This window comes from Rhinolophus hipposideros (genome assembly GCF_964194185.1).
Source record: "Rhinolophus hipposideros genome assembly, chromosome: 5".
Lineage (NCBI taxonomy): Eukaryota > Metazoa > Chordata > Mammalia > Chiroptera > Rhinolophidae > Rhinolophus > Rhinolophus hipposideros.
In genome coordinates, this window is record NC_138051.1 from 89560485 (window position 1) to 89573451 (window position 12967).

Below are 12967 nucleotides of genomic sequence, written 5' to 3' on the forward strand. Positions count from 1 at the left end.
TTAATGTACCATAATCACCTGGGGAACTTGTTAAGGTAGAATGCTGGGCCCCATCATCATAGCTTCTGATTCAAATTTTTCACATCTGGCATGGGCCTCAAAAACTTGTATTTCTAACAAGTTTCCAGTGCTCCTGTTCTGGTTGACAAACAACCCCACTGAAAGAGGAAGTGGATATCCAGGGAATAAGTTCCACTACTGGGATGGTAGTGTGAGCTCTGGCGACAGGGTGGGAAGTTGACATTGTTGGGAAATATATAATTGTTTGTTCTTTAAATATATTAATTGTTCCACAAGTGTCCTAATTAATGAAGCTGGCTATTTTGGTAAGATGCATTCGAACTCTTAAGTGATTGATTACTGTGAAGATGTGTGATGATAGATTGGCAACTATTAAAAGAAACATCCATTGTCTAGTACATTACGAAAAAACAACCCAATGGGGAAATATGCCTCTTTGCAATAAGATCTAGAATGAAAAACAAAAAAAGAGGCAAAATAGTTTTAAATACACTATTATATTCACACACCAAATCATATCTTGCTTCAATATTTATTTTTATGGCAAAAATAGACTGTACTGCATTCATTTCACATATATTCAGTCATTCGAACTTGTTTTTCCATTAAATGTACATACTTTTATAAACCAATGACAGTTTAGAAGAATTAAGTTCTTCTGATTATACATTTTTACATTAATAATCATCAGACAGTAGCACATAAAATTGCTTTTTAAACTAGACTATACCACTAGACGACTATTTATACTACCATTTCAAATAGGTAGAATTCCCAGTACATTGCTTGAATTATATATAGGGCAGCTTTCTAAGGAAATGTATTTCATATAAATTTTCTCCAAATTTTGGGTTTGTTTGTTAGGCCTATTAAGTCTTATTAACCTCTGTTGGAACTTTTATTTAAATAGACTTGCTATCAAAATGTTTATTTTTAAACTATTTTTTCTAAATTTACTATGCGTAGGGTTTGGATTGCTTCAGTTGTTAACCACTCAAATATACAACACATTTCTGGTTTGTTACCATGTAATTCATCTGAACTAAACTGCATCATTATAATTCAGAATATCTCCCTCTATTAAGCACAACAGAATCAAATACTGAAGTGTTTTATGGGAATATATTTAACATTTGCATGATAAAGTCCGTGTTTTCTATTTTGATATAAAAATTACTTGAAAATACAGTAAAAAGCAAAAATATAATGGCCCAATACCCATCAATCTTTTGAGTAAGGTTTGACTGTGTATCCAACTTTTTAAGTCTTAATATATTAACAAATACCTTTAGTTTTCTCCCTCATTTTCAATGTGTTGCTTAGAATATACCGGTAACTGTGTTAATAGCTCAATTCTACAACAAGAAAGTAAGCTGCTTACTTTTAATATAGAACTGAAAAAAATTAATATGGAGCAGGTCTAAAATGATATAACAAACTTTTCAAAAACAGTAAGAATCATTCCTATGCAATAACTAGTTCAATTTCTCCTTTGTGCCACAAAACCCACCTATGCAAATAAATCCATTAGTGCTCTACCAATCTAAAAGTTATTATATAGTATTTTTCCTCTTTTTTTCTTTCATATTTTTGTTTAACTCGTGAGTTTACGGGTTTTATTTTATTTTTTTAAAGATTTTTTTGGGGAAGGGGAATAGTGTGTACTTCCAGAACTTTTTTCCTAGTCAAGTTGTCCTTTCAATCTTAGTTGTGGAGGGTGCCATCCAGCTTCAAGTTGTTGTCCTTTCAGTCTTAGTTGTAGAGGGCGCAGCTCAGCTCCAGGTCCAGTTGCTATTGCTAGTTGCAGGGGGCACGGCCCACCATCCCTTGCAGGACTCGAGGAATTGAACTGGCAGCCTTGTGGTTGAGAGCCCACTGGCCCATGTGGGAATTGCACGGGCAGCCTTCGGAGTTAGGAGCATGGAGCTCCAACCACCTGAGCCACCGGGCTGGCCCTTATATTGTTTTTAATCTTGTTTTTATTAAATCTGGAAATAAGATTGCCACCTCTGGAGAATATTTACTTTTGTTCAGGCTATTTGTTGGATTGAACCAGTATTGCACTGGTATTATTCCAGTAAAACTACAAAGCCATCAGATCCTTTCAGGACACTTAACTCTTAAGGATAAATTACTACATTTCAATAACTATAAGTAATAAGAGATTTGTCTCATTCAATGGTCCATTAAGGTCAAGTGATTTCTAATAAACTTCTAGGACAAAAATAATTTGGACAGTCTCTTAGTATTTATGATAGCAGTCTGACCTGTAATATTTGCACTCTTATGAAAAATGAGTCACTAAGCTTATATTTCCCATTTATTTGTTCACTTTTTCTCAGCTAATAAGCAGATAGAAATGAAAAACCAATTATCATGAATTCTGTACATTTCGTCAACCTACCCAAAAATTGGAGACTGACATACTCATGTTAGGACTAACCCAGATAAACCTTCTGAATTTCTTTGGTAGTATAGACCTGCTCCTAAGAGTGAATATTGTAGATTCTTTTTCACCAAGCTTTTAGAGTATAAATTTAAGTAATACACATGCACACTTAAAATGTCAATAGTGACAACTGAAATAAAGTACTTACTGGTCTTTTTACACAGTTTATAAACCACTTACAACTTCAATCAAAACTTCAGATTCATTACACGGGAATCATGTACTGCTGTAGCCAGTGTGGGTACACTATGTTATAGATTCAAAGCCAAAGGTAGAGATTTGAAACGATCCTTTTATATGACACACCACAAAGTCATTTAATGGAAGTTAAGGGATAATGGTCAAAAGATTACCCTAACAAGTAATTTTCAAAAATTTGCAACAGTATGTCCACCATACTGTTAGTTCTACACTTCATTCAAATACAGTCATTCCTTTTTTTATCATTCATTTGTACTTATTTGTAATATTAAAGAATAATTTAGTATATGGTTACTATCTCTTTCCTAACCCATCAACATATTGGAGAAAGTTTAGATTTACTCTAGTTTTTGAAAACTAGAGTATTTTAATTTCTCAAATATACTGGGGTAAGTTAAACATTTTGGGAAATGACTATGTCCAGCCAGACCCTCATTTACGTATCTGTGACCGGAGATACGTGCGAGTATTGGCCTTGGAACTGCTGCTTCAGCTGGGTGCTGCAGACCTTAAACTTTCTTCTTGGCGCTTCCTCTACTTCCCTTTTCATGCCAGTGACAATCCAAAGGAGAATGTGTAAGTGGAAACAGGAAAGGTAGGCGAAGGTATTGCCGATTCATCTTCTTGCACCTCTGCCCCACCTCACAGCTTCCTAGGCAGCATTCCTGCTCCATCATCCTATGTCCCATTCTGTTCCTTAGCTTTCATACACCACTCAGGTTTCTGTAACAAATGATGGGATATTCACTTATGTGGAGTTCTCTCATGAAACACATCAATCTGCCTTCAGTTGCTTGCTGACGCTCAGTCCCCACTGCCAGGCAGGCACAGGGAGAATTCCTTCTCTGATCTCACCACCAGGGAGCAGTAGGGGAAAAAATTGCTACGTATTGTTCTTGGAGTACTAATCACAGCGATTTCGTTCTATACCACGGCTTAGCATTAAGAGCCTCTATGGTTAAAATAAGCTTTGGAAGGACAAACACTAACAGAGTGAACACCCATTCAGAGTACTGTTTACAAGGGGAAGTAATACTATATCTCAATAATTCAACATACATCTGAACTTTTAGAGCATAATTTTTATTTTGGAACTGCCTGTAGGAATACACAGAAAACGATGCCACTTTAACAATCCAAGGGCCTCTTCAAATGTTTTCTAAAATCCTCTCTCCAACCTCCCCCAATGCATGCAAACTTTAAACAGCTGGACTTTCTGATTGTTCCTCATTTTTTTCTAAGTAATTGTAGATATGAGGGTAAGTGGAACTCTTATCTATAGGAATTTGAAAAACTCATGTTCTTTTGAGAAACATTTTCCCAGGCAAATTCCCAATGTACTAATTCCTCTATTTTTGAAATATCTATCCCTCAGCTCAAAAAAGAGCCCCTCCAATTTGGCTTTTTAAAAATAAACTTTAAACTGGAAAGAGACAAGTTTTAGCTTGTTCCACGTAGAATCTTGATGGGAAGCAAATTTATATCCCAAAGAGTTCCTTTTTTAAAAGACTTTTTAGTTTGATGTTTAAAGTGATTTACAATGAACAGTAATTCTTGTTTCCATTTGTTCATGCAAATCTCAAATAAACCTGCACCTTATAAGTTGCAGCTGACCTCCAGTTTTATATTTTAAGCCATATAGTTTTACATTATGTATAATATTTACATTTAAATTTTAAGATTGTGAACATATCAACCCATTTAAAAAATCTGTTTTCTTCTGATAATGAAAGTTTCACAAAAGAAGTTGGCCATGCCATTCTGTCATCACTCAGTCCGACACCACAACACTGTGTTTCTGCCTAGACCTTGCTCTTCCAGGTCCAGCTTCTGTTTTGATCCAGCCAAAAGGTTTTAAAGGCTAAATTCTAGGGCTTTCTGAATGCTTCACAGTAGGTGTTCAAGAAGTAATTAATAATGACTGCAATTAACATTGCAAATGATATTCTAAAATGAACTTTCTGTGTTCAAAAGTATCGCCTAGAATATTTCATTGTAAGACCCCCACTAATCAGGAAAACTGATGCCAGAGGTGGCAAAATTGATCAGTGGAAAACACTGATTTATAACTGAAGGAGAATATGTAAGTTGAAACAGTGGAAACATGTTGTGAAAATGTACATGTTGGTAATTCTGATTTCAAATTAATAATATCAAGGAACTACCAGACACTAAGATACTGAAAGTCTGACACACAGTTAACATCCTCAATTCAGTCGGGGTAAAGCTGTGAAACCTCAATGTTATACAGTTCACTCTTGAAAATCACATAATTTCCAAGGCTAGTAATATAGATTCATTTTTATTCAGAAATACTTTCATATTCACTAACTGTAATTAAAAGTTTAAAAATTCAAATGGGACAAAAAATTACATGGGTCTTAGAAGCTATGTCAAACATGCAACATTATAAAGGTGACATTTAAACAGTATAATTTAGCCCTCTTGATTTTCTTATAATCAAAGTATTACAACAGAAACACAAATATACCATATATTACTCTTTAGATTTTTGTTTTACAATATGTTGTCAGTGGGACATTTTAAAATGTTTAAACCTCACAGAAAAGCATTTTTTTAAAAACATACTATGGATGAAAAAAATAATCAGAAACACTCCTGTCCCTTTAAACAGTATGGGAATGAGAAATATTACCATAAAAAAGAAGTTCATTCCATTCTCTTGGAGAGCTTCTTCTGAATATTTATACTTGGGTCTATTGTGCTTTAAACATAACTCTTAAAATCAATTTTAGATTTAAAATTAATATTTTGTTCCTAATTTGTTTCAAATGTACTCACTTTCAATACTCCTTTTCACGAATATCTTCTGACTTTTCCTCTTCAGTGGTTGGTTTCTGAGTAACTCAGAGTTAGGCAGATCTGCACTGTATGAAGGAAATCCTATCTCACAGCTGATAACACATACCTGCTGGTCTCAATAGTAAGTTAAACTGCTTTAGGAGTTAACATGGGAATTGGAACCAGCCCTAGGATATTGTATTTTGGGGAAACAGCCCTAGATTTGACATTTAGGAAGCTCTATATTTTGGAGCAGCAGTCTCAGAGGAGGGAATACAGAGATGGCTCCTCTGTGAAACATACCGGTTAGTCCTCACCTACTCACCTCTCCCAGTGACAAGGCCATCTTAGCTGGGGCTAAAGGCCACACTCTCCCCCTCTAATTCAGCCTGGTTCTGCCCACTGGGATGGGGGAGGAAGGACTAAGAAGCTAAAACTGACCTCAGGGGTAAAATTAGGGGATGAAGGAGCTAAAACTCAAGTACCTCTTCAAACAGCACAGCAATCTCCCGTACCCCCTCAAGTTTGGGTTGTGGTTTTGGAAGATGAGGTGAAAGTATTACTAACTCTTCTTTCAACCAAAAGAAAATGAAGCTTCTTCAAAGCTTCTTTTAATGCTAATATAAACTTGATTTTGTTTGTTAAAAAAGAATGGAGGTTTAGGTGGAAGAACTCCAAGGAAACAAGTGAGTCACTGCCAGTAACAGGCCTTGAATCTCCTGGGGATCCCTCCCTCTGGGGGATCAGCCCCCACTCTCCATCCCAGCATCTCAGTCTGAGGATGGATAATACTGCGTTTCTGTAAAGACAAAGGCATCTTGCATTTACCATCCTGCACACACTCTGTCCTAGTCCTCCTACATACTCTTACTCTTTTATCTTTTCCAAAACACTTCTTCTGACACAACGTCCATTGTTAGCATTTCATCTGGAAAGCAACACATATATTAAAACTCATTTATTGTTTTTAACAAAAAAAGTGCTTAAAACCATACTAGGCAATTGTTTCTCACTTCATTTTCAACCAGAAAAATCAAACTCATTTAGTCTTCCAAATAATACTGAAAAAAATGGTAAATCTGATTATTCTCTTACATTTTTAAATAATGTGCTTCATCCCCAACTTCCCCCTTCACTGATTCATTTCAGTACCTTAATGAGTTGAACTCTTGTCTGGAAAATATAGAAGAAGGTACAAATATATAGAATTTTTAGGATAAAAACATTTCTTAATATAAAAATGTTGTCTAAATGTTTCAAAATAACACTTTTAGATTCTTCTTATAGTTTGGATTTGGTAAATAAACTGTTTTAAGTACCCGAGGCTTTTAAAAAAATAACAAAGACAATAACATGGTTTTAAATACACAGTTACAAAGGGACCACTCATATCTGTGGGTTATCCCCATGGAAAATTCAGTTTCTCAACAAGAAAACCACAAATATTTTAGTCATAAAATTGCATTATCAAAAACTTCTTTCAGATACAAATCTATGCGCCCTAATGATTGCCAGAATTGCCCAGCATAGCTTCAATAAAATACAGAATTGTCTGAAAAATACAATCTCGAAAATGTGTGCAAATCGGACCGACCGGAGCAGGGCAATGCCCTCGACACCCAGTGCTGCTCCTTCGGCATCTTTCCCAGGTAAGAAGTGCCCTCTTCTGCTCGTGCTCTGCATACTTCCTCAGTGCGCTGCCATTCGTGCCGTCATTCACTTCCAGGTGTAGCCTTCTGCGTGGATGGGTGTCGAGGAGAAAGTATGAGTTAGGTAAGCACTTTTCTTAGCTGTAAACGCTTCACGTGATCGGGTCCCCTTAAGAAGCTGTGGGAGTTTATATGAGTCTTGAGCTTTTCAAGAACTGGATGAGAACTCTGTATACGAACGTGTACTGGCAGAGGGTCTGCACCATCATCATTCTCTGTTGCCTCAGCATGTCCAGCACCCTTGGGATGTCTAGCACCTAGATTGAGAGAAACAGCGATGAGGGTAATGTATCCCCTGGAGAAAGGAAGGGGGAGTGTCCTAGCAGAAATCTGGCTAGGAGACAGGAGTCCCCTGTCTATCTTAGCATCTTCTATTAAAAACCCAAGGAGCCCCATTCAGAAAGAGCTGTTAGGTCACCAGGTTCCTCTCTTCCCAGCCTTGTGCCCGGCCCACTTCTCCCCACACCAACAAAAGTAAATAAGCACCTCATTGTGTTCCAGGCAGGCAATCATGATCTCTGACAAAATAACGACGCCAGTCCTTCCCACCCCAGCACTGCAGTGGACCAGTAAAGGAGGGTTGGGGCTCTTTGGTTCACTTGTGCTATTCGTATGGCGTCGAACAGACTGGATCTCTTCAAGGTATGCTGTGAAATACCAAGGAAATAGAAAACTACTCAGGGATTAAGGCATATCAAATTGACAGTTTGCAGATTTTCTCCACTGACCAAATGGACTCCAGGTAAAGGGCCCTGATTGCAGTTAACCCAAGGCCCAACCCCGAACGGACAGTGTGGTCTTGGGTGAGTCACCGACTCTGCCTGCTAATATAATGACTCTGCCTGGCCTTCCATTTTCTCACCTACAGAATGAATTGGAGGAGAAACTAAGAGTCATTTCTAGTGTTCTACCGCTACCAAACATATCTTAAAACCACCTTTTGTTCATCTTCCCCATAATACTTAAAATTTTGTTTTAAAACAAGTCCAAAGTTTATACGAGACAACATAAAGGAAATACGTCAGGAGCATGAGTGTTCCCCTCTGTGGCTGAGCTAACAGCTCTGGCAGAGACTGTGCTGGGAATGAAGACACTTACATAAAAACCCCTTGAGGTCCTCCGGACAGCCATGCTCAGGCCAGTCTGTGTACTGCAGGTGCCAGACTGTCCTCTCCTGCCCCGTGAGAAGGTGCTTCATTTTCAAGCCCGTGGTGGCGTAGCAGCCGGAGTCTGTGCGGAACCGGGTTGTGATCTTAAACCTTCCATAGGTGACGGTGTTGTGCCTGGAACCAAGCCGTGGCCAGTACCTAAAGCTCTTCTCCCTTCCACCCTCCTGTTAGAGACAAGTATACGGACCGTTAAAACCCAACCCCAGAGCAAGCAAAAGAAGCCCTTTCACATGGAAAGCGTGTCTGAGAGGCGGACCTGCAATCCCTCCCTGCCTTTTTCTCTAAAGGTCAGGATCCCACATGATCAACATTAACTTTTCAGTTGAGGCTGAGAAAATCCAGTAAGAACGAGTACTTACCTCTTCTGCTGTCACCATTGCTATGATTGCAATTCCCTGTTCCCACACCATCTGCCAAAAGTCCTGACAGGTATTCTGTAATGGCCCCTGTGTGGCAATATAATCCCATTCAATTCCACTGACAGAGACCTACGATTAGAAAAGGTCAAAAGAATTAGTGTGTGTGTATAAGACATGTACGTGTACGTGCATGGATATACATTTGTTCACAGTAATACTAAAAAGTGAACTGAGTTATTGAGCAGAATAAAGAAAGGCTTTCATCTTTCTCCTTGTTAGTACAATTTCCATTACTGACATCTTAATAAAGCTATGTATGATGAATTCACACAATATCTATGTGACCTGGGGCAATTTGCTTAACCTCTCTGAATATCGGTTCTCATATATAAAATAAAAACACTGTCGACCCTTATAGGGTTGTTGCCAGAACCAAGTGAGTCAATATACAGAGGGTGCCCAAAAAAAGTATATACATTTTAAGAAAGGAAGACTGTATTAAAATTCTAATACTCAATATATACCGATAACAAAAGATGAATACAAGTCACATTTGACTTCTGCAATTACAAGAGGTGCTCAGAGTGGTTATCATCTGCGTCCAGACACTTCTGATTACGGAGAACTACTGCTCGAGCAACGCTGACCAAAGTGTCCACTTGTATACATTTTTTTGGCACCCCCGGTATATGTTGCCGGGCACATAATCAGTACTCAGTAAGTAGATGTTATCACTGCTGTCATGGTTCCTCCTCTTATAAAAATATCAACATCACAGTACCCCAAATTTGGAACACAATTTTCCCTCATGAAGTACTAAGCACACTGGAAAAAGTATTAGCAGTTAAGTCAAAACCAGTTAAATGTCAGATTTCTAGGGGAAAAATACCTTCCTACTTAAAGAGGTCTCACCTCTGAACTTCTGAGTCAAGTTCACCCGCTATAATGACACTAAGTTTCCACTTAAGATTTAACCTCCTTGAGAACAGTCTAATATAATGATTACTGGGTTTGGCGTCGGGAGATCTGGGTTAAATCCCAGCTCCACAGGGACTCAGTGACAGCAATCACTTTTCCGAGCGGCGCTGAACGTAAAAGCCTGGCCAAGCACTGGTTCACCCATGCGCTCATTTCAGGCGCCAGCCCCAACTCACACCCACATCCTCTCACCCTGCGCCCAGTCAGTGGCAGACGCCCTGATGGTACCAGTTGCACAGCGAACAAGAACCAGGGAGGATGGGTCTGACGGGGAGCCTCAGAGGGAGGCGTTAGCGGTTCTTTATTCAGAGGTGAGTGCCATGAGGTCCCACACTGGTGAGCAGTGGGTCCAGCACATCTGAAGCTCGGACTTTCCACTGTTCTTCAGGGTGCATCTAACGATTCTGAAATGCCACTACAGAACTACAACATTATTCAGTTTGCGTCCATCAGTCAGGAGAGACTGCATGAGTCATTCCAAAGAAATGCTCGCTTTTTAAATAAATTATGTCCATAATGAAGAGCACATGCATGGATTCCTAAAGACCATCAAGGGTACCAGCATTCTCAGGCAGATTGCTAGGTCTCTCGAAAGCCTCAAGTGTGAAAGCGCTCATGTCCACTATCACTTGCAAACACAATAAAATGTGGGAGAGAAGAAAAACAACACCTGACCATAGACACTAATTCACTCACTATAAGGAAATCTCTCCTTCCCAAAATGAAGCACTGACTCTGCAGCCAGCATGAGCAAAGTATACAGTGATGGAGAAGAGAGAGCAGACGTCTGGTTTCCTCACTACCTGTTGTGAATCATCACTTTTTCCATTTTAATGGATGTAACGTTACTTAGTTAAATGGCATTATACTACTTCCAGGCGGTGGAAAGTAGGACTGCTTCTTTGAAGAACAAAATAATGTTTAAACATAATTACTGGAGTATGAAAGAGAACAGATGGCACCATGGTAAGTAAACTCTTTGGTGAACACATCAAAAAACCCACGTTTGTTACATAAAAATGCATGTAGATTTGTCATGAGGAAAAATCAATTCAGCTTGCTCCTTAGAGAATTTATGAGCTGGCAAGAAGCCTGCAGATTTAGGACAAAGTCCTACAGCTGGGCTAATCAGTGCTTCAAGTCCTGGTGGCACTGCTGGGGGCAGAGGGGTTTGCCCCCTGGAGAGAGGACAGGTGGCTTTGGTTCTGCTGGCAAACACTTTCTAGCCAGCCATGCCTGGTGTATGGATTTCCCAGCAATAATATCGCTTCTCACAATGGTTCAAAACTAGGGTGTTTTTAGAAGACAAACATGAATACAATTCTAATGTTCTCAAACTGAAGTCGAAATTCACATACTGTTTATTATTCTAAACACTCCTCTCACCTTAATATGAGATGCGTTGATGTAACCAGTATTGTTTTCTTTGGTTGGGACCAACTCCACTCTGGCATCATCATAGGGAAGGACGTCTTGGAACCGATTTCTTTCTGCATTTTCAGGGAGGCGTGCTGTTGAGCACTCCCCATCAACCAGCCGTTTTTTAAGGATTCTTTCATATTCTGTGAATACCATTCCCTGGTCTAACCGCTGTTCCAGAATTTTACACTGTAAAAAAATATGTGGAATAATATGAATATAGTGACATGCCACAGCTGCCTTTTGACTGTACATCTGAAATCTCGTTTTCTGCTTCAAGTCTCGCATTATCTAATACTGAAAATTCTAGGTGAAACCAAAGTTAAATTTTTAATAAGCCGTGACAACACTAACAAATGAAATAACCTTACTGGTGAGAAATGCAAAGTTCTCTTTAAAGTGAAACTTAGCTTAAAGTAATTTGTTGAATTCATTTTCTCTAAATTCATGGTCACTTTTGTGACTCCTGTGAAACAGAAAATCCTCCTGGAAAACAGTAAATCCCAGAGTAGAATAATCAGTTCCAAAATCTATGCACAAATGCTTCAGTTTTATAACACATAATTATATATTTTTAAAAACCTGAAAACAGCAGTAAATACTGGAAATGATCTCCAGGATCCAGTTGTAAGCAAATTAGATTATTATGCTTGTCTTAGTCACAAAGGAAGCTTTGAAAAATTCAGTTAAACTCTTTACTTTTGAGATACATTTTTCAATAAAAGGAAAGCAGTTAGTGTCTGCTTTCCTTCCTGCGTGTACTCATAGACATTTGTAGGTTTCCTTAAACTTTAAGCCCATCAAAAATCAATACTGCCAGGTAGCTGGAAAAATGTAAAGAACATTCAGAAACAACAACAATAAATCAACATTGTAGCCTGAAATTATCTAGTAAGACATTAGCTATAAAATTCCCCCCAATTTGAGGTCACTTACAAAATTCATGAACACTCATTTATGATTATTAAAGGTGCTGGAAAATTCACTAAAATCTCAGGAAGCAGTTTTGGAGCATTTTATCCACTATCCGAGAAGGGACACAGCCCGTGTGTCTCATACGTACCCTCTCATCATTAGTGGCTCTGGCAGGTACTTCCTTTCCTTCATCGGGCAGAGGCAATCGAGATAGGGAGAGTCCATTCAGGGCAGCCAATTTGAGAGGGCCAATTTTTTTTGCATCTACTCGGCTCTTTTTCATTCCCTATAAAAATATTGATATGTATATATGAAATATACACAAACACAACCCCTTTGAAAAGAAATTTCATTGGACTGAAGACTGGAAACAAACAGTCTCCTTTGTCAACAACCAGAGGAGAAATTACACTCCACACCAGCACACACACCTTTGTTTAACAAACATTAGGAGGAAGACATTCCTTTCAAGGCCAAAGCCCTGATAAGTCTTCCAGATAGACGGTTTTGAAATGCAGTTGGTTTCAGGGTTCTGTTGTAATGAAAGGTGAGGCCAGGCAGACAGCATTCCTAAACAAACTCCCAAATTTCAAAACATGGCACATCAAAAAAATCAGCTGCCATCCACAAAAAGGGTTTTTTATGTAATCACCTGATCGCAATAAGCTTTTGTAATTTAAAAAAATAGAAATTAGTTCTTTAAATCATACTGAAAAAATAATAACTGTTTTCTGTGGCAGCTCTCTCTATTCTGTTCGACACTATGTTGCAGACGTGTGTGACCTGGAGTCGATCACCACACCACTCAAAACCGCCACATGTTTAAACCAGGAAAAGAAAACAGGGACACCAGGAAGATGGGGTGTCAGAGAAGCATCAGCAGGCGTCTGTCTCCTGAAAACAGGCGTTTCCTGAAGTTATTGCTAAAGCTGATGATTTTTCTTC

At 38.6% G+C, this 12967-nt stretch overlaps 1 protein-coding gene across 3 annotated transcripts in view; it reads right to left on the minus strand.

Moving 5' to 3' along the window:
- Positions 1-3732: 3732 nt before the first annotated feature.
- Positions 3733-12967, minus strand: part of PTPN21 (protein tyrosine phosphatase non-receptor type 21) — a 68159-nt gene continuing 58924 nt past the window's right edge. For all 3 annotated transcript variants that reach the window (XM_081047336.1, XM_081047335.1, XM_081047337.1), the window contains 6 exons: positions 12171-12308; positions 11075-11296; positions 8711-8839; positions 8281-8515; positions 7669-7829; positions 3733-7439 (listed from right to left, as the gene is read on the minus strand). In XM_081047336.1, coding sequence (XP_080903462.1) covers positions 7311-7439; positions 7669-7829; positions 8281-8515; positions 8711-8839; positions 11075-11296; positions 12171-12308 — 1014 coding nt within the window. In that variant the 3' untranslated portion in view covers positions 3733-7310. The remainder of the gene's footprint in view (positions 7440-7668; positions 7830-8280; positions 8516-8710; positions 8840-11074; positions 11297-12170; positions 12309-12967) is intronic.